Source organism: Cucumis melo, chromosome 6, assembly GCF_025177605.1.
Source record: "Cucumis melo cultivar AY chromosome 6, USDA_Cmelo_AY_1.0, whole genome shotgun sequence".
Lineage (NCBI taxonomy): Eukaryota > Viridiplantae > Streptophyta > Magnoliopsida > Cucurbitales > Cucurbitaceae > Cucumis > Cucumis melo.
Window position 1 is genome coordinate 28,047,770 of NC_066862.1, and position 23,661 is coordinate 28,071,430.

The 23,661-nt window shown below is 33.0% G+C and overlaps 1 protein-coding gene across 7 annotated transcripts in view; it reads right to left on the reverse strand.

Annotated features, from left to right (window-relative positions):
- The window catches only part of LOC103490714 (uncharacterized), a 36,892-nt gene that overhangs the window by 1,286 nt on the left and 11,945 nt on the right, over positions 1-23,661 (reverse strand). Inside the window, exons 20-22 of one of the 7 annotated variants that reach the window (XR_007821820.1) lie at positions 21,090-21,192; positions 616-792; positions 63-111 (exon numbers count right to left, since the gene is read on the reverse strand). Coding sequence is in view for 4 of the 7 variants with exons in the window: in XM_051086390.1 (XP_050942347.1) it covers positions 95-111; positions 656-792; positions 21,090-21,192 (257 nt within the window). In the remaining 3 variants the exon portion in view is untranslated. Of the gene's footprint in view, positions 1-62; positions 112-181; positions 793-21,089; positions 21,193-23,661 lie in introns of those variants that run through there. The other 6 variants (XM_051086389.1, XM_051086390.1, XR_007821822.1 and 3 more) reach the window with 6 other exon arrangements.

Sequence of the window (23,661 nt, forward strand, 5' to 3'; positions counted from 1 at the left end):
TAAGTTTCTTATAAATCCTACAGTCTTAAATAATAAACAACATATGATTAAAGAGGACTTACAGAGTATTCCTCCATCCTTGTTGCTTCCATCATCATCTTGGCCCATAAACTGTAGAAAATTATTTACGTAGCTTGTGTAAGCCGATTAAATTTTTGGCTAACTTAGAGCAAATGGGAAATAAGTGAAACCAATATTATAGAATAATTTCAAGGTCACTTAAAATATTTTGAAGGCAGGATATCTGCCATGGTAGGATGGAATGTTGAAAAATTCTAGTTAAATGTTAAGAAAAACAGCAACCAACAAGGCCAGAAAAAAGGGGCAGTGATTTTTTTTTAACTGTAAGGTTGGAAAACTCAGATTGTTAATACAAAAAGGAGAAGCTCAATATGGATGTTTTCCAATCAATTGCGGCCCATCCTTTTAAGGAAGAAATGGAGAATTTGTTCGGCTTCCTTCTGGCATTTCACAAATTATAGTCCTACGAACTTTAATGTAATAGGAAAGTTTTAATGTTAACTTCCTTTAGAACTGAGGTTCTCCCCTTTTTGTATATTCTATCTACATTTCCTAAGATGTTTGAGAGCATCTATAAAATAAATAGGAACTTACAGTCTGACTCATCCTCATCACACCATTTGTTCTAGCCAACCTTCAAGTATGGAGCAGGCTTTTCTTCTGTTTTCAAGAGCCTTTTCCACCAACCTTTCTGTTCCTTTTGGATGGAGCAAATTATGTTTCCTCAAGCAAACCTTTGTTTTACAGCCCTGTATCAAGCAAATAGAGTTCCTGCATAAATGTAAAGTAATGTTAAGCCAACACAGTAAGAGTGCTAAAGTTTCTACTCTGCCTTGTTGAGCTTAATGTTTAAATCTGATTGTCATTCTTGATGTTATATGTCAAATCAATGACTGTATGCCAGATGTCTGGTGGTTTGCTAGTAGCTATAGCTATTTGTTGCTTGCCCATTTCTAAAGATCCTTCAAGACAGAGCAATATCAGAAATTATTCTCCTTTTCCTCAAATTTCTCCTCCTTTCTCTGATTTTCAGTAAAGATTCTAGGTTTTAAGTAAAATGATCTCCAAAATAAAATTTAAAGAAAAAACACAGCATTGATGCCATTTCTCCAAACATTCAAAAGTTCGCCTACCAACTTCCGCTCATGCAATCTTCCCTACAGACATAGGAGAACAAGAAACTACTAGATTTGTTATATGATACGTGATGAACACATCAAGGTCAGTCTAAACAGAATATAGAAGTTCATCAAAAGTTAGTCAGTAACTCACCTCAGGCACAATAGAGCACCCAACAAGGTCAGATCCTCAGAGTTCTAGCCACCCTTTTAACTACTCTGTATTTCTTTAACCAACCCAAAGGTTAAACTTTTTAGTCTCTCCTAGCTAAACTCAGTTCCCATTTGTCTAAGAAGAAATGCAATTCAGATTTTGATTCTCCTTTTAGTTAAAAAAATGAGGAAGCTATTAGGCCTCAACCTCAATTTTATTTACCAATAGCTGAGGAAGGATTTGAGAGCTCCCCAAATTTCTCCACATCTCTTTTGAGAATTCTACACCAAAATCATTAAGGAAAAAGATATAGATACCCTCCCCTACCATACTAGATACCTAATTAGGCAAATACTAAAAAGAATTTAACATAATACTTGGCCCCACTCTAACAAACACACTCCTACGGGCCTACACAAATGGAAAATTACTAACAATCAATCATATTTTCTTCTTCCCACTTTTATCCATACGTAAATACACCTTTACTATAGGGGGTCTACCATTACCTACCCCCAAAGAGCCACCTTGTCCTCAAGGTGAAATTGTTCTTGAATAAGAGTGGCATATTCCCATGTTGCACTTTCTGGTGTACCATCGCCCCAATGGATTAAGACATCTTAGCTGTCCTCCTTTTCTCCCGTTTTGCGAACCCCCAACACTTCTATAGGAGATAATTGCATAGATAAATTAGCAGCCAAATCTTATGAAATTGGGAAGAGAGGTCTGTTTGAACCCAATGCCTTGTAAGGAACAGAAACATGAAAAGCCGGACCAATTTGAGCCACAATCATAAATGGACCAATGAATCGAGGGTCCAATTTGGGGCTTAAAATGGTATAGAGAGGACTACCGGTATGGGTGTAACTCCACAAAGCCCAATCACGTACCTGAAATTTCACCTCTCGTCACTTGGCATTGGCATATTTGTTAACCATTCACTGGTATGCTTTCAACAAATTGGCCTTCAAAACTCCCAAAATTCCATCTCTTTCCTTCAGCAAATGGTCCACTTTATTTCACCGGACTCGATCCCTTCATATAAGGTAATATAGAGGGGGTGGCCGATCGTAGAGAGCCTCGAAGGGGGTCATCTATGTGGCTATATAGACAGTTGTATTATAGCTCAATTTAGCCCATGCTAGCCCTTTACTCCACTATTTGGGCGTGTCCATAGCAAAACATCGCAGATATATTTCCACAAACTACCAATATGGCATCATAATCCTCGGATTTGGGGAGGTCCTTTACAAAATCCATACTAATATCCTCTCATACATGGTCTGAAATGGGTAACGCTTGAAGGAGTCCAACCGGAGTCAATACAAATATTTGATCTACTACATACCAAACATTCAGCAACATATGTACGGGTACGTCCTTTCATATTGCGCCAATAGAGCTCCCTTGCTAGCCTCTGCTATGTTTACACGCGCCATGATGTCCCCCTACTTGACGTTAGCCAATAATAAAGGAATAGTAAGTGAGTCCTCTAGAAGACCAAACGACCGTGATAGCAGAGGACCTCCCCTTGTAGCAAATATCCCGCCGGGGCTTGCTGGCCATTAATCAAAGATAACCAAATACAGTTAAGAGATTCATTCTCAACCACTTGAACAATGAAAACCGAATGATTCCTGCCCATAACACTTAGAAGACCAAATTCAAATACTGGCGGTAATCTAGATAAGGCATCGACCGCTTTGCTTTCCCATCCCTTCTTGTATTGGATCACAAATCATACCCTAATAGTTTAGCAATCCATCATTGGTATTCTCCCCCAATAACTCGTTGCTTGAGAAGAAATTTTAAACTTTTCTGATCCGTAAGCACCACAAAAGGCTTACCCATTAGATACAACCACCACTTTTGAACAGCCAGCACGATTGCCATAAGCTCTCATTCATAAACAGCTTTAAACCTATGGGTAATAGGCAAAGCTTGACTAAACCTATTGGTAATAGCCAACACGATTGCCATAAGATTTGTGATATGATCGGTACCGAACACATCAAGGTCAGCCTAAACTGCATCAAAAGTTAGTCAATAACTCACCTCGGGCACAATAGAGCGCATACAAAGAGGAGAGATCTCACAAAAACTTAATCCAAAACTCTCATATCCTAACTTTTCTTGTTGTGCCATCTATAGTCCTCCATGTGTCTTTTTCCATTGTTACTTGTATAGCCAAGCGTTTTTTCCTATATCCATGTCCATGGCAAATCACCTTATCCCTTAAACAAAAACTTAATCTTATTGGCTAATTTTACTCTTAAGGCACTATCTTAATACTTAATTCATTGTGATAATTCTTTCTCTAAACATGGGCTCTTCATTCCAAAAGTTGAAGTCCAATGTGATAGAACTCTATCTTTGGTATGAAATTCGTAAGTTGAAGTCCAATGTGATAGAACTCTATCTTTGGTATGAAATTCGTATTTATTTCAATGTAGATTTACAATCTGAATTGATAGAATATCAATTTAGAAATACACTTTGTTGATCTTTCTCTCAAGATGCAACAACTAAATTTCACATAAAATGCTAACTGACTTTCCCGCCTAAACAACTCCTATTTATACTAGACAGCTCACAAACTTATCTCCCCCTACCACATTTTACATGTGTTCTTTATTCTTTCTTTTGTAAACAAACTTGATAGGAGGTCTAACATTACTCCCCCCCTTCCAAATTCATCTTGTCCTCAAAGTAAAGGTTAGGAAAGAGCTTATGCATCTCGTCGTAGCTTTCCCACGAAGCTTCGTGTTTAGGAAGTCCTTTCCAGCCAATCAGCACATCCCAACTGCCGGTTTTATTCAACTTGTACTCCAGGACTTCTTCTGATTGTGTCTGCCATTCAAACTTTTCTTTAACATACTGTATTGTTGGCAACACCCCTGTCTGATCTCCCACACGTTTCTTCAACTGGGAAACATGGAAAACTTGATGAATAGCTGTATTTGCTGGTAAATCCAGTTTATATGCTACTACACTAATTTATTCCAAGATTTTATAAGGCCCAAAATACTTCGGAGAAAGTTTCTCATTCCTTTTTCTCCTTAATGTGAGCTATCGACGAATTTTTAAGAACACTAAGTCACCAACTTGAAACTCCACATGTCTCCTTTTATGGTCTGCATATTGTTTCATCTGTTGCTGGGCCAAAAGAAGATGCTCAGGTAATGCTGCCAAGGTTATATCTCTTTCGCGCAGTTGCTCATCCAATGTTGAATTCGAAGTGTCATCATCCCCATATGACAACAATGTAGGAGACTTACACCCATACACCACCTGAAAAGGAGATACGCCCAGCGCCCTCTGGAATGTGGTATTTATACCAGAACTCAGCCCATGGTAGCCAAGAAATCTATTTCTTTAGCTTCTCACTACAAAAACATCGTAGGTAAGCCTCCAATCCCTTGTTTACTACCTTAGTTTGGCCATCGGATTGTGGATGATAAGTAGTGTGTTTGTTTAGCTTCGTGCCAACCAATCTAAACAATTCTTTCCAAAAATGGCTGAGCAATAGATGAAGGAAAGCCATGTAAACAAACTACTTCCTTCACAAACAAATCTGCTACTGTTTTGGCTATATAAGGATGTTTAAATGGCAGAAAGTGAACATACTTGCTCAAACGGTCAACCACGACTAATACCACTTCAAATCCTTTAGCCTTGGGTAATCCTTCAATAAAGTCCATGGAAATATCACTCAAGACTTGTTGTGGAATTTCCAAGGATACCAACAAGCCAACCGGTAATAATGCCAAAATCTTATTACGTTGGCATGTCAAACATTCTTCACAATGTCTCTTCACATCAAACTTCATACCCTCCTAATACAATTCGCTTGCCACTCATTTATATGTCCTTGGGAATCCAGAATGGCCTCCAACAACTGAATTACGAAAGGTATTTAACATTGCTGGAATTAAAGATGAGGTTTTTGAAAGGACTAGTCAATTTTTGTAATGCAGTAGCCCATTCTTCAATGAGAACTTACCGTCTTTCAGCTCCCTTTCATTACTCAACTCAGCTACTACTTTCTGAAGTTTCTCATCCTCCTCCACCTCTTCCTTGATAATTTTTAAATCAATTAAAACTAGTGCAGAGATTCCACAAAACTGTACATCCAACGGTTTTCTAGACAAAGCATCAGCTGCTTTGCTTTCAAGGCCTGGTTTATAAACCACTTCAAATGAATATCCAAGTAATTTGGCTACCCATTTCTGATATTGCAATTGGACTACCCGTTGTTCCAATAAAAACTTAAGTGACTTCTGGTCTGTTTTAACAATAAATCTTGTTTCCAATAGATAAGGACGCCAGCGCTGTACAACCAAAACCACAGCCATTAATTCTCTTTCATAAACAGGTCTTGCTCTGTCCCTCATCGCCAAAGTATAACTGTAGAAAGCAATAGGTCTTTTAGATTGTATTAACACAGCACCCACTCCATAGCTTGAAGCATCCGTTTCAATTTCAGAAGGATGATCATAATTAGGGAGAGCCAACACTAGTAAGGACATCATAGCCTTCTTCAGCTTTTCAAATGCTTCTTCGGCCTCATCATTACATTTGAATCCACCTCTTTTAAGTAAATGAGTTAATGGCACTGCTATAGAATCGTAGTGCTGAACAAACCTCCTGTAATAACCCGTCAACCCAAGAAATCCTCAAACTTTTCTGACATTCATGGGGCATGGCCAGTCAGCTATGGCTTTAATTTTATCTGGATCAACTTCAATGTCGTGTCCAGATATTATATGTCCCAAATATTCGATCTTCAACTAAGCAAAACTGCACTTCTTCTTATTTGCATACAGAGCATGTTTCCTCAAAGTAGCGAAAACCTTCTCCATATGATTCACATGTTCCTTCTCATCTTCACTATAAAACAAGATGTCATCGAAGAATATTAAAACGAACTTGCTTATTAAATAAGGCTTGAAAATAGTATTCACCAATGCTTGAAAAGTGGCTGGCGCATTTGTTAAACCGAAGGGCATAACAATAAATTCATAGTGCCTTTCATGAGTTCGAAAAGCTATCTTCTGAATATCGTCATCTACCATTCTTATTTGATGATACCCAAATTTGAGATCTATTTTCAAAAACATTGTAGCTCATTAAGTTCATCAAATAACTCTTCCACTAGTGGTATTGGAAACTTATAAGGTACTGTAGCATTGTTCACCGCTCGATAGTTCACACAAAAACGCCAAGTACCATCTTTCTTTTTTACAAGAAGCATGGGCTCTTCATTCCAAAAGTTGAAGTCCATTGTCACCATTCAATCCAAAACTCGAATATCTTTACGTCTCTATTTGTGCCATTTATAGTTCTCCATGTGTTTTTTTACCAATTTCCTTAGTATAGCCAACCTTCTTTTCCAATAACCATGTCCATGCGAAATCACCAAATTCCTTAAATAAAAACTTAATCCAATTAGCTAATTTCACTCTTATGGTGTCAACACAAATCCAATTTGATAACCCTTTCGATAAAACAATGGTAAAGGTTCATTAATCCAAACTTTTAAATAAAATGACACACTTCAATTCAGAACTCTCACCACATCCCTAAGAAAAACTATATCCAATTGGCTATTCCTAATCTTAGTACATTATCTCAACACTAATTCAATTTGGTAATTCTTTCTTCAAACAATTGGCTAAAGTTCTTTAATCCAAAACTTAAATTCCAAAGCCACACTTCAATCCATAATTCTCCATCTTAATTTTTCTTTTTGTGTCGTTTGTAGTCCTCCATGTGTCTTTTTCCAATGTTACTTGTATAGTCAAACTTTTTTTCCTATATCCTTGTCCACGACAAATAAGTTTATCCCTTAAATAGAAACTTAATCAAATTGGCTAATCTTACTCTTAATGCACTATCTTAACACTTCATCCATTGTGATAATCCTTTCTTCAAACATTTGAGAGAGTTATTCATTCTAAAATTTGAAGTCCAATGCCACACTTCAATTCAAAACTCAAACATCCTTAATTTCCTTTTTCTGTTATTTACATTCTTCTTTGTGTCTTTTTACCAATTATATTTGTATAGTCAAACTTTCCTTTTTCCTATAACCATGTCCATGGGAAAATCCCCTATAAAAAATATTAATCGAATTAGCTAATCTCACTCTTATAGTCTACCATCTCAACGCTAATCCAATTTGATACCTTTCATTAAACAATGCAGAACTTCTTTAAAATTCAAAACTTGAAATCCAATATCACACTTCAATTCATAACTCTCATATCCTAACTATTCCTCTTATGTCGTCTATAGCTCTCCATGTGTCCTTTTCCAATGTTATTTCTATAGCCAAAGTTTTTTTTCCTATATCTATGTCCATGGCATATAACCCCATGCCTCGAATAAAAACCTAATCCAGTAGACAAATATCACTCTTAGTGCATTGTCTCACACTTTCTTCAATTTAATAATCCTTTCTCCAAATAATGACAAGAGTTTTTAATCCAAAACATGAATTCCAACACCACACTTCACAATCCATAACTCATAGATCCTTACTTTTCTTTTTGTGCCATTTATAGTCCTCCTTTTGTCTTTCTCCAATTTTATTTGTATAGTCAAACTTTTTTTCACTATATACTTGACCACGACAAATCATGTCATCCATTAAATAAAAACTTAATCCAATTGACTAAACTCACTCTTAGTCATAGTAAGAAAGTGGAAGAGGAAAAATACCAAAATAAAAAACAAGAAAAAGAACAAGAAAAGTGAAAAGGCAGTGATGGTTATTGATTTGGTTTTTAGAAAAGAATGTTACCAAAAAGTATTTATTACCCATCATTACCCTAGTCCGGCTCTAGGGTAATGATGGGTAATACAGACTTTTTAGTATCATTCTCTGCTAAAAATCAAATCAATAATTATCACTCCCTTCTCACTTTTCTTGTTATTTTTTTTATTTTTATTTTGGTATTTTCTTCTTCCACTTTCTTACTTTGAGATGTTCCCCTTTCCACTTTCTCTTTTCATCCTTTCCTACTTTCTCTTTTCATCCTTTCCTACTGTCTCAACACTTAATCCAGTTTAATAATCCTTTCTCCAAAAGATGACAACCAGTTGATTCTTAAACTTGAAGCAATATGGTGTATTTCAATCCAAAACTTTCACATCCTAACTTTTCCTTTTGCATTGTCTAAAATCCTATATATGTCCATAGCAAATCACCTCATCCCTCAACTAAAAACTTAATCCAATATAGAAATTTCATCTTAATACAATATCTCAACAATTAATCAATTTGAATAATTGTTTCTCCAAACAAAGGCAAGAGTTATGTAATCCTAATCTTTAAGTCCAATGTCATATTTTATTACAAAACTCATATATCCTAACTTTCCTTGTTGTGTCGTCTATAGTTCTCCATGTGTCTTTTCATAATGTTATTGTCAAACATTTTTTCCTATATCCATGTCCAAAGCAAATCACCTCATCCCTTAAAGAAAAACTTAATCCAAATAGCTTAACTTACTCATAGTGCACTATCTTATTACTTATCCACTTCAATAATCATTTCTCCAAACGGCAAAAGTTCTTTAATCCAAAACTTGAAGCCAATACCACACTTCAATCATGTCCATGGAAAATCACCTAAAGCCGTACACAAAAACTTAATCTAATTATCTTATGTCACACTTATCTATCTTAGCACTAATCCAATTTGATAATCATTTCACTAAACAATGACAATAGCTTTTTAAATCAAAACTTGAATTATATATATTGCAAAACTTCAATTAAAAACACTAATATTCTAACTTTTCTTTTTGTGCTGCCTATAATCCTTCATGTGTCTTTTCCCAATTTCATTTGTATAGCCAAAAAGTTTTTCCTATAACCATTTCCACGGCAAAACACCACATTCCTCAAATAAAAACTTTATCTAGTAGGCTTATCTCACGCTTAGTGCACTATCTCAAAACTTAATCAAATTTAATAATCATTTTTCCAAACAATGACAAAAATTATTTAATCCTGAACTTGTTCTCTAATGTCATGTTTCAATCTGAAACTCTCGTATCCTTTTTTTTTCCGTGTCGTCTATAGTCCTTAATGTGTATTTTTCCAATGTCATTTGTATAGCCAAACTTTACTTCCTATATCCATGTCCACAGTAAATAACTTCATTTGTTAAATAAAAACTTAATTCAATTGACTGATCTTACTATTAGTGCACTATATCAAAACTGAATCCAATTTGATAATCATTTCTACAAACAACGGCAAGAGTTACTTAAATGTAAACTAGACATCCAATACCATACTTGAACCAAAACTCTCATATCCAAAAGAATTTCCGTGTTGTCTACGGTCCTCCGAGTGCCTTTTTCCAATTATATTAGCATAGCTAAACTTTTTTCTCCTATAAACATGTCCATGGGATCTTATCTAATCCTTTAAGTAAAAGTTTAATCCAGTTGGTTTATCTCACTCTTAGTGAACTATCTCAACACTTAATCCAATATTACAATTCTTTCTCCAAACAAATTTAAGCCTTGTTGTTTATGGTAGCTTGCTTGATATGGCTTTTGTGTTTTGATCTTCGTTTTTATGGCTTGCCAAGGAAGAGTTTGTTCTGAGGACTTCTTTTGGAATCAATTTTAGTTTCTTTCGAAAAATTTATCTGAGTTCCTTTGAGTTCTGGATGGCACTAACAAGAAAAGTTCTGAGGAGCCAGCTACTTCTCCTTGACACTTCTCATTCTCCTCTCATTTAGGAGATTTGAGTGAGCAAGTTATTATATTCAAATGGACTCCTCTTGGGAGAGTTACCAAGTTTTTGCTACGTTTTAACCTGTCTACAGTTGTTTCGTCTTGAAAAGGTTTTGTTATGATTGATCCATTTCTCTTTGACTTCGTTTGTTTAGGCTTTTTTCTTGTTGTTACCTAAGTTTTCACTCTAATTATATTCCCTAGTTCTTTTGCTCTTAATTACAATACTATTGTACTTTGAGCTTTAAGTCTCATACTATCATTAAAAAAGAGGCTTTAATCCTAAACTAAGAGTCTAATGTCAATGCTACACAACTAAAAGCTTTAAATCCATGCTAATGCCACTTGAGAGAGTTGTCAAGTTTTTGTTATGTTTTTAGCTTTCTACAACTCTCTCATCTTGAAAAGGCTTTATTCAGTTTGTTATGTTTCTCTTTGACTTCGTTTGTTTAGGCTTTCTTTTTCTTGTTACCTAAGTTCACCATAGTTTGTATTCTCCTAGTTCACAACTAAGAGCTTTAAAAATCCAATGTCAATGCCACTTGAGAGAGTTGTCAAGTTTTTGTTATGTTCTTAGCTTTCTACAACTCTCTCATCTTGAAAAGACTTTATTTTGTTTGTTATGTTTCTCTTTGACTTTGTTTGTTTAGGCTTTCTTTTTCTTGTTGCCTAAGTTTTCACTTTAGTTTGTATTCTCTTAATTCCTTTACTCTTAGTACAATACTCTTGTACTTTGATCTTTAAGTCACATTTATTATCATTGAACTAAGAGTCCAATGCCAATGTCACACTTCAATGCCAATGTCACATTTCACTAAGAGATTAAGTTCAATGCCAATGTCAATGCCACACTCCACAAGTTTCAAAAAAACGAACAATGGCAAGAGTCATTTGATCCTAAACTAAGAGTCCAATGTCACACTTCAATCCAAAACTCTCATATCTTCACTTTTTTTCTTCTTTTTCGTTTCGTCTAGGAGTTCTCTATGTGTTCTTATTTGTGTAGCAAAACTTTTTTCCGTATATCTACGCCTTTGGCAAAACACATCATCCCTTAGAAAAATCTTAATCCAATTGGCTAGTCTCACTCTTAGTGCACTATCACATCACTAATCCAATTTGATAATTTTTTCTCCAAACAATCGCAAGAGATAATTTTAAACTTGAAGTTCAATGTCACACTTCAATCCAAAAGTCACACTTCAATCCAAAACTTTTCTTTTTGTGTCGTCTATAGTCCTTTGTGTGTCTTTTTCCAATGTCATTTGTATAAACAAATATTTTTTTCTATATTTTTTGCCAAACTTTAATAAAAATACTCTCATTCATTAACTTCTTTTTTCTGTGTTGTCTATAGTTATTAATGTGTTTTTTTCTAATTATAACCAGAACTTTTTTTCTCATATCCATTTCAACGACAAATCACCACATTGATTACATAAAAACTTAATCCAACTGGATAATCTCACTATTAGTGAACCATCTCAACATTTAATCAATTTTAAGAACCTATTCTCCAAACATTGGCAAGAGATTATCCATACTTCAATCAAAATCTCTCATATCGTAACATTTTTTTGTGTCAACTAAAGTCTTGAATGTAACTTTTTCCAATTTCATTTGTATAGCCAAACTTTTTTCCTATATCCACGACAACAACAAATTACCTCAACTCTTAAATAAAAACATAATCCAATTGGATGGTCTCACTCTTAGTCACTTTTAACATTTAATCGAGTTTAATAATCATTTCTCCAAATAATGGCATGAGTTCCTCCTTAATCCAAAACTTGAAGTCATATATCCATCTCCACGACAAATCAACTCATCTTCATCTAATTCCAATCATAGTTTTTTAGACTATCTCAACACTAATCCACTTTGATAATCCTTTATCTGAATATTGACAAAAGTTATCTAATCCCAAATTTGTAATCTCATGCCACACATCAATTAAAAGCTATCATATCCAAAATTTCCTTTTTGTGTCATTTATAGTTACTCATGTGTCCTTTTCCAATTTCATTTGTATAGCCAAATGTTTTTTTTTTCTATAACCATGTCCAAAGCAATTTGATTATCTTTTATCTAAACAATTGCGAGAGTTCTTTAATCCAAGATTTGAAGCCCAATGTCACATCTCAAACCATACTTTTCTTTTTGGGTCCTGTATTGTCCTTAATGTGCCCTTTTCCAATTTCATTTGTATAACCAAACTTTTTTTTCTATATCTATCTCAACGACGAAAAACCAATTTTCATAAATAAAAACTTAATCCAATTGGATAATCTCACTTTTAGTGCATTATCTTAATACCTAATCCAATTTGATAATCCTTTCTCGAAAGAATAGCTGGAACTTGTTTTATGTTAAACTTGAAGTCCAATGTCAAATTTCAATCCAAAACTCTCATGTATTAACTTTTCATTGTGTGCCTTATAGTCCTCCATGTGTCTGTTTCCAAATTCATTTGTATAGTCAATCGTTTTTTCCTAAACCCATGTCCACGGCGATTCACCTCATCCCTTAAATAAACACTTAATCTAGTAGGCAAATCTCAACCTTAGTGCACTATCTCAACACTCAATCAAATTGAATATTCTTTCCTCCAAACAATGGAAATGGTTCTTTAATCCAAAACATGAATTCCAACACCACACATCAATCCAAAACTCGCATATCCTTACTTTTCGTTTTGTGTCGTTTATAGTCCCTCCATTTTATTTTCTCCTATTTTATTTGTACAACCATTTTTTTACTATATACTTGTCTACGACAAATCACATCATCCCTTAAATAAAAACTTAATATAATTGGCTAATCTTATACTCTCTTAGTAAGTAAATGAAAAAGAAAATATCTAAATAAAAGACAAGAAAATAACAAGAAAAAAAACAAGAAAAGTGAGAAGTCGGTGATGATTATTGAATTGGTTTTTCACAGAGGATGATACCAAAAAGTATTTATTACCCATCATTACCCTAGTCCGGCTCTAGGGTAATGATGGGTAATACAAACTTTTTGATACCATCTTCTGCTAGAAACCAATTCAATAACCACCACAGTCGTCTCACTTTTCTTGTCTTTTTCTTGTTATTTTCTTGTCTTTTATTTTAGTATTTTCTTTTTCCACTTTCTTACTTTGGTATTTTCCCCTATCCACTTTCTCTTTTCTTCCTTTCCTACGATCTCAACATTTATCCAATTTGATAATCCTTTCTCTAAAAGACGGCAACCAGCTCCTTCTTTATAAACTTGAAGTAAAATGCCACACTTCAATCCAAAATTCTCATATCCTAACTTTTCCTTTTGCATCGTTTATGGTCATTTATGTGTCTGTTTCTAATTTTAGTTAAACAACCAATGTTTTTTCCAATATCCATGTTCATAGCAAATCACCTCATCCCTCAAACAAAAGCTTAATCCAATATGCAAATTTCTTCTTAGTGCACTATCTAAACAATTAATCAATTTGAATATTCATGTCCAAAGCAAATCACTTCGTCCCTTAAAGAACAACTTAATCCAAATTGCTAAATTGACTCATAGTGCACTATATTAAGACTTATTCAATTTAATAGCCCTTTTGTTTAAACAACAAGATTTCTTTAATCCAAAATTTAAAGTTCAATGTCACACTTCAATCCAAAACTTATATATTTACTTTTCTTTATGTGTCGTTTGCAGTCCTCCATGTGTCTTTTTACCGATTAAAGTTGCATAGCCAACTCTTTTTTCCAATAATGTGCAACATTTCATATATCCTGCTTTAAGTCTAATGTCAATGCCACACTCCACACACTTTTCAAAACGAAGAACAATGACAAGAGTCATTTTAATCTTAAACTAAGAGTTCAATGTCACACTTCAATCCTAAACTCCCATATCTAACTTTCTTTTTGTTTCCTCCATGTTTCCTTTTCCTATGTCATTTGTGTAGCGAAATTTTTTTTCGTACATCTATTCCCCTGGCAAAACACCTCATCACTTAAAAAAAAAAAACTTAATCCATTTGGCTACTCTCACTCTTACTACACTATCACATCACTTATCCAATTTGATAATCTTTTCTCCAAACAATAACAAGAGATGTTTAATCTTAAACTTGAAGTTTGACTCATACTTCAATCCAAGTCATATACTTAACTTTTCTTTCTATATCTTCTATAGTCCTTCATGTGTTTTTCTTCAATGTCATTGTATAACCAAATATTTTTTCCTAAATTAATATCGATAGCAAATCACCATTGCCCTTAAATAAATATATAATCCAATTGGCTAATCTATGTGTCTGTTTCTAATTTTAGTTAAACAACCAATGTTTTTTCCAATATCCATGTCCATAGCAAATCACCTCATCCCTCAAACAAAAGCTTAATCCAAAATGCAAATTTCTTTTTAGTGCACCATCTAAACAATTAATTAATTTGAATAATTGTCTTTCCAAACAATGGCAAGAGTTATTTAATTATAAACTTTAAGTCCAATGTCACACCGCATTACAACACTCTCATATCTTAACCATCCTTTTTATGTCGTCTATAATCCTCTGAGTTTTTTCGCAATGTTATTGCCAAACATTTTTTCTTATATTCCTGTCCAAAGCAAATCACTTCCTCCCTTAAAGAACAACTTAATCCAAATTGCTAAATTGACTCGTAGTGCACTATATTAAGACTTATTCAATTTAATAGCCCTTTTGTCAAAATAACAAGATTTCTTTAATCCAAAACTTGAAGTTCAATGCCACACTTCAATCCAAAACTTATATATTCTTACTTTCCTGTACGTGTTGTTTACAGTCCTCCATGTATCTTTTTACCAATTAAAGTTGCATAGCCAACTCTTTTTTCCAATAATATGCCACATTTCATATATCCTACTTTTAAGTCTAATGTCAATGCCACACTCCACACATTTTTCAAAACGAAGAACAATGACAAGAGTCATTTTAATCTTAAACTAAGAGTTCAATGTCACACTTCAATCCAAAACTCTCATATCTTAACTTTCTTTTTGTTTCCTCCATGTTTCCTTTTCCTATGTCATTTGTGTAGCGAAATTTTTTTCCGTACATCTATTCCCCTCGCAAAACACCTCATCACTTAACAAAAAACTTAATCCATTTGGCTACTCTCAATCTTACTACACTATCATATCACTTATCCAATTTGATAATCTTTTCTCCAAACAATAACAAGAGATGTTTAATCTTAAACTTGAAGTTTGACTCACACTTCAATCCAAGTCATATACTTAACTTTTCTTTCTATGTCGTCTATAGTTCTTCATGTGTTTTTCTCCAATGTCATTTGTATAACCAAATATTTTTTCCTAAATTAATGTCCATAGCAAATCACCATTGCCCTTAAATAAATATATAATCCAATTGGCTAATCTGACACTTAGTGCACTATATTAACACTAATCAATTTTAATAATCACTTAATCCTTTCTCCAAACAATTGCAAAAAATGTTCAATTTTAAACTTGAAGTCCAATGTCACACTATAATCCAAAACTCACATATCCTAACTTATCCTTTTGTGTCGCCGGTAGTCCTCTCCTTGTGTTTTCCCAATTTCATTCGCATAGCCAGACTTTTTTTCCTATATCCACGTCCACAACAAATAACCTCTCGTCCCTTTAATAAAAACTTAATTCAATTGGCTAATCTCACTCTTAATGCACTATTTCAACAGTCAAACAAATTTAACAATCTTTCCTCCAAATATTGGCAAGAGTTCTCTAATCCAAAACATAGAGTCAATTGTCATACTTCAATCCAACACTCAAATATATTTACGTTTCTTCTTGTGTCGTTTACCGTCCATGTGTCTTTTTACCAATTACATTTGTGTTGCCAACCTTTTTTTCCTATAACTATTTCAATGGGAAATCTCTTAAATAAAAACTTTATCCAATTATAATTAATATCACTCTTATAATGCACTATCTCATATTCTAACTTTTCTTTGTTGTGTGTCGCCTATAGTCCTCCATATGTTTTCTTCCAATTCCATTTGTCTAACCAAACCTTTTTTCCTATATTGACCACGACAAACAATCTCAACTCTTAAATAAAAATTTAATCCAATTGGCTAGTCTCACTCTTAATCATTATTAACAGTTAATCGAGTATGATAATTCTTTCTCTAAACAATGGCAAAAGTTCCTCCTTAATCCAAAACTTTAAGTCTCGTATCCATCTCCACGACAAATCACCTCATCTCTTAAATAAAATTTTGATTTAATTTGCTAATCACACTTTTAGAGCACGATCTCAACACTAATCTAATTTGATAATCTTTTTTTCAAACAATAACAAGAGTTATTTATTCCTAAATTGGTAGTCTCATCTCACACATCAATCAAAGGCTCTCATATCCAAGTTTCCTTTTTGTGACGCCTATAGTCACTCATGTGTCTTTTTCTAATTTCATTTGTGTAGTCCAACATTTTTTTCTATAACCATGTCGAAAGCAAATAATCTCATTCCATAAATTAGAACTTAATCTAGTAGATTAATCTAACTTTTGGAGCACTATCTCAACACTTAATCCAATTTGATAATCTTTTATCCAAACAATTGCAAGAATTCTTTAATCCAAGACTTGAAGTCCAATGTCACACCTCAATCCATACTTTTCTTTTTGGGCCGTGTATTATCCTCGATGTGTCTTTTTTCAATTTCATTTGTATAGCCAAACTTTTTTTCTATATTCATTTCGACAACAAAACACCTCATCCCTTAAATAAAAATTTAATTCAATAGGATAATCTCACTTTTAGTGCATTATCTCAATACTTAATCCAATTTGACAATCTTTTCTCGAAATAGTAGCAATAATTTATTTTATGCTAAACTTGAAGTCTAATGTCAAACTTCAATCCAAAACTCTCATGTATTAATTTTTCATTTTGTGTTATCTGTAGCCCTCCATGTGTCTGTTTCAATTTCATTTGTATAGCCAAATGTTTTTTCTTAAACCCATGTCCATGGTGATTCACCTCATCCCTAAAAAATAAACAATTAATCTAGTTGGCAAATCTCACTCTTAGTGCACTATCTCAACACTTCGTTTGAGTTGAATAATCTTTTCTCCAATGATGGAAAAGAGTTCTTCAAATCCAAAACTCTCATGTACTAACTTTTCATTTTGTCTCAAGTCTTCCATGTATCTGTTTCCAATTTCATTTATATAGCCAAATGTTTTTTCCTAAACCCATGTCCATAGAGATTCACCTCATCCCTCAAATAAAAACTTAATCTAATTGGCAAATCTCACTTTTAGTGCTCTATCTCAACACTTCGTTTGAGTTGAATAATCCTTTCTCTAATCAATGTAAAGAGTTCTTTAATCTAAAACATGAATTCCAATGTCACACTTCAAACCAAAACTCGTACATCCTTACTTTTCTTTTTGTGTCGTTTACAATCCTCCATTTTATTTTCTCCAATTTCATTTGTATAGCAAAACTTTTTTTTACTACATACTTGTCCCCGACAAATCACGTTATCCCTTAAATAAAAACTTAATCCAATTAACTAAACTCACTCTTAGTCACAGTAAGAAAGTGGACAAAAATACCAAAATAAAACACAAGAAAATTGAGAAGACATTGATGATTATTGATTTGGTTTTTAGAAAAGAATGGTACCAAAAAGTATTTACTACTCATCATTACCCTAGTCCGGCTCTAGGGTAATGATGGTAATACAGACTTTTTCATACCATCCTCTGCTAAAAACCAAATTAATAATCATCACCACCTTCTCACTTTTTTTGTTTTTTTCTTATTATTTTTTTGTCTTTTATTTTGGCATTTTCTTTTTTTCACTTTCTTACTTTGGTATTTTTCCTTTCCTCTTTCTCTTTCTTCCTTTTCTACTACCTCAACACTTAATCTTGTTTGATAATCCTTTCTATAGTCCTTAATGTGTGTTATTCTTGTCATTTGTATAGCCAAATTTTTCTTCCTATATCCATGTCCACGGTAAATAACCTCATGTGTTAAATAAAAACTTAATCTAATTGGCTAATATCACTCTCAGTGCACTGTGTCGACACTAAATCTAATTTGATAGTCATTTCTATAAACAATGGCAAGAGTTAATCAAATGTAAACTTGATGTCCTATACCATACTTGAATTCAAAACTCTCATATCCTAACTTTTTTTTTGTCATCTACAATCATCCATGTCTCTTTTTCCAATTATATTAGCGTAGCCAAACTTTTATTTCTATAACCTTGTCCATGAGATCTCATTTAATCCCTTAAGTAAAAACTTAATCCAATTGGCTAATCTCACTCTTAGTGCACCATCTTAACACTTAATCTAATTTGATAATTATGTTTCCAAACAATGGCAAGAGTTCTTTAATCCAAAACATGAAGTCTAATGCAACACTTCCATCCAAAACTCACATATCCTTACTTTTCTTGTTGTGTCATTTATAGTCGTCCATGTGTCTTTTTCCAATTATATTTGCATAGTCAAAATTGTTTTCTTATAACATACGTCTATGGGATCTCACCTAATCCCTTAAGTAAAAACTTAATCTAATTAACTAATCTCACTCTTAGTGTACTATCTCCACACTTAATCCAATTTGATACTCATTTCTTCAATCTAAAACTTGAAGTCCAATGACACTTCCATCCGAAACTCGCATATCCTTACTTTTCTTTTTGTGTCGTTCTTTTTCCAATTATATTTTCATAACCAAAGCTTTTTTTCTATAACCATGTCCATGGGATCTTACCTAATCCCTTTAAGTAAAAACTTAATTTAATTAGCTAATCTCACTCTTAGCGTGTTGTCTTCACTTAATCCAATTTGATAATTCTTTCTCCAAATAATGGTAAGAGTTCTTTAATCCAAAATTTGAAGTCAATACTAATGCCACACTTTAATACAAAACTCTCTTATCCTAACTTTGTTTGCGTGTCGTATATAGTCCTCCATTTGATTTCTTTTCAATTTCATTTATATGACCATTTTTTTCATCCATGACCAAAGCTTTTTCATCCATGACCAAAGCTAGTCACTTTGTGAATCATATTAACATTAAACCCAATTGGCTAATCTTATTTCAAGAAATGAAAAGACTTGCGTAATCAAAAACTTATAATTGAATAAATACTAATCTTATTTGTGTCATTTTCATCGTTCAGTGGCGTGGTGTATTGTTATCCTCTCATATCCATGTCCATGACAAATCACTTAATACATTATCTCAACACTTAATCCAATTTGATAATTCTTTCCCCCTTAGAATTGCAAAAGTTCTTTAAGTCCAGTGCCACACTTCTACCCAAAACTTCTGTATTCTAATACTTTTTTTTTTGTGCAATCAATAGTACTTCATGTACCTTTTTTCAATTTCACATGTATAACCAAACTTCTTTATCGCATATCCATGTCTACGGCAAATCATTTCATCTCTTATATAAACACTTAATCCAATTTGCTAATCTTAGGCTTTAATCCAAAATTCTTGTATCCTAATTCATCTTCCTTCCTCACAACATACATAGACATAAACCTCCATGTTAAGATAGTCTTTTTTTCTTATTATGTGTATTCAACCCAATAGTCCTCCACGTGCCTTTTTTCTATTTAACTTATTGTAGTCCAGTGTTATATTTCCATCTCCAAATCCATGACCTATCACTTAATCGCACTTACTATACCTTATTAATCTTTTACCTAAAGAATTAAAAAAGTTTTTCAATAAAAAATTTAAAGTCCAATGTCACACTTTAATCCAAATCTCTCGTTCCTAACTTATGTTTCTTCCATTTAATAGGTCTCCATGAACCCTTTTTAAATTTTATTTCCATAAACCATCTTCTTTTCCCAAATTCGTGACCAAAGAAGAACACTTCGTGCCTTATATTAACATTTAACCCAATTGGCTAATTTTTTTTCCAAAGAATGAAAGGACTTTTTTAATCATAAACTTATAGTCCAATCTCACTTCTCAATCCAAAATTCATGTATCTCAACTTATCTTCCTTTCTCATTACATACATTATTCTACTTAATAGTCCTTCATGCGTCCTTTTCCTAGTTCAGCTGTGTGGTCTATTGTTATCCTCTCATATTCATGTCCATGACAAATCACTTAGTAGACTATCTCAACACTTTGTCTGATTGGCTAATCATATATCCAAAGAATGAGAAGATTTCTTTAATAAAGAACTTGTCGTCAAAATTCACGCTTTAATCCAATGTTATCTTCCCTCGTCCATGTCTATGAAATATCACTTAATGTAATATTTGATCACTTAATTCACATTGATAATCTTGTATCTAAAGAATGACAAAATTTCTTCAATGGAATACTTAAAGTCCAATTCACGCACCGAGGCAAGATTCTTTTATTGTCCAAGGCAAATCTTTGCATGCATTATATTAAACTTAATCTAGTTGGCTACTCTATTGTCTGAATTGGGAGCTTTTATCTTTCATGGTTGATCTTTGTTTTGTATTGAGTTGTGGTTTGTTCTCATCCTTTTTCTTATTATTACCATTTTCTAGTAATCTTAAGCATTGGTCTCTTTTCATTTTATCAAAGAAAAGTTCTTTTTCCTCTCTAAAAAAGGTTGTACAAAAGTGTCTTTTAATTACCCTTTAGATCCTCTTCGTTGCTTATTCGGACCCCTTTTTGGTTTTTTCTTATCTTTACTTTCTATTTTTTCACTTGATCTCAAATGAAAGCTAGGATTTTCATTATAAAAATAAACAAAACAAAAGCTAACTTGAACACTTATGTAGCTTTGACCGTTGAAATTTGTTTACCTTTATAGGTTGACTTGGGAGTAATATCCTATTCTACTTTTAAGAATGTATAAGTTATACCACTCCAGTATACAGTTCAATCTATTGAATTCTATAAATGAATACTCCCAATAAAGTTTAACAAACATTAATCAAGTATTTCACTTATCAACAAACATAGACATTTGTACTACAAGTTAATATTCAGAATGAAGTATTGAGATTATTCAAGCATGGGTTGAGAATTTACTCAATAAAGCTATATTCCTCTGTACATCCAGTAGATCGATACTCCGTACCACTATACTCTTTATAACCATTGATTTCAATCTTGCCTTGGAGCCATTGTATCCCTACACTCACAAAAATAAAATGAGGTCAGCCTCTTCTGTTACACATGTTGACACAGTTAAAATAATATTTTCTTAATGGTAAACATTTTTAAGTTGAACATGAGTGTGAATTTGACTTTATAAGTCATGTACCAATTCAATTACGCTCGCATTGAGAAACTAGAACCGTATGTCAAAGTGAACATCATCATTTTGAGAACACAACAAAGCTAATAACTTAAACAATGATGTTCGAAGTCATGTAATTATTTGACAACTTTGGTGATTAGAAACGAAAATGCTACGATCCTTCCACTAAGGTTTACATATTCCCTAAGTGATGGAAATGATAATAATAAGCCAATATGCAAGGGCGTAGCCGAGGAAATTTGGGAATAAAAAAGGATAAAATTAAGGGAAAATAATGTTTAGTTAAAGGAGATGAAGAGATGAGATAAGCACTAGAGTAGCTTGGGGATGGGCATGGAACATATACAGCTCTGCAGGAAAGTAGGTTAGACTCTTAGAACAAACAGCTATTCTTAGTGAGGGAGAAAACATAAATATTTGAGCCAGTTCCCAATTATGGCATTACTATACAAACCTCACCTTCAAGTTGTTGGCAATTTACAACCACCTTTCCTAGTTTCCTCTTGCCTTTTCCAAGTCTGGCGTAGATCTGTCGAGTCAATAAGAATAAGTAGAACATTACGACCCTGTACATTTGACAATCATTCTGCTTTTACAAGATAATAAACTTATTTACTGACAATGACAATTCCTCTATATCATTGTTTACTTTTTAAGACAAATTTGAAAAACAAGCCAACTAAAATTTAAGGGTGTTCTTTGAGAAATTTAAAAAAGAGAGAGATAAAGAAAGGGTCAGAAAGGAAGTATACTGTATACTTTTGTAAAATAGGAAACTAAAAACAAAATTATTTAAACAAAGGTTAATGCAATCAAAACATCTATCATAACAATACTCTTTATTTATTTAAACCATAAATAAAGAGTACATTAGTTGTTTTGAGTTCGTTAAAAGGTTCCAAAGAACACATGGTGACTCTAAAATCTGATTAAACCATACCAAAAATTTCAGATGATATTCCAAAAACTCACAACCTCACACCATATATGTACACATTCCACATTAAATAAATAAAAAAAAATGCACCACAAAAGCCCAAGGCCTACCCATGTTTTATATAAATTTCAACATCTCGGTTGGGACTAAATATTAATACGAAGTAACGAATAAAGAAGCATATACATCTATGTGTCTGTGCTGCCAAACCAGTTGAAACATTCTCAAACATTGATACCCAAAAAAGAATAAAAACAAAAAGGTAAAAACCTTTAAACCGAGACCAAAACGGAGGGCGAATGCGGCTGGTCTGATCGGAGTTACAGTCGCCGGCGTCGTTTACGAGAGGATGAGCGGCTGTCGCCGGTGTCGTCGTATCGGAAGGGAGGGGCCGAACGTTGAAGATCGGAGAGAACTAGAAGAGAGTGAGGAGAGTGCTTAGGGTTTGTTTTCGACCAAAGGGGCTGAAGTTAAACAATAAACGGGAGATTAGTGAATAACGGTTGTTGGTTTGACCATGTTATTGTTGACCAACGGCTACTTATTTTAATTTACTCAATCTTTCCTTAATTATAATTATTTTTTCCATATATATAAACATTATTTTGTTTTATTTTTCAACTAAATAAAAAAATGAAAAGGTTTTTTTCGTTTCTATTTTTATTTTCCTTTCCTTTAGAGTTCGATGAAAAATATGTGCATATGATATTTTGGGATAAAGTTTATAAAATGAAATCACTTCAGACATAAAAGTATTATCTTTAGAAAAACATAATTCTTTATCTTAGAGATAATTCTTGGGTGATTTGTAAACTTGTTGAATGAAGGAAGATGAAGAAAGAGCAATTTTAAATTTTCGTTTAAACTTACTTATTTATGATATTGACGTCATATAATGAGTAAAAAGGTTTTGTAATATATGAAGACGTAAAAGCTAGTCTAAAATTATCTGATTTTTATAAATTATTTTGATATTCATTTGTTTCGTTCTCGCATCTTCTTTCCCTTTTATTATTTTTATTTCTCTATGATAAAAATACAAACAAAACTAACTGAGTTACTAAAATCAAATAACGTATTCTCTAAATTCACCTTGTAAACGCGCAAAATTATCTACATGAGTTGAATTGCGACAAATTTATGATAACAAGAGAACAATGATTTAATATCTAAACTTTGATTTTTAACAATTTGGACGATGTATTTACAAAATGATAACGGTTTAAAGTTCAAGCCTTAATTCACACTTTACAATTTGTATCAATTTTATCCATGAGAAATATTTTAAAGATTTCTTGATTTTTTTTTAGATTAGTAGACTGGTAAATTAATTATTAAGGATCAAATTTATTTATAAACTACGAATATTAAATTATTACGTAATAAAAATCGACACATAGTCT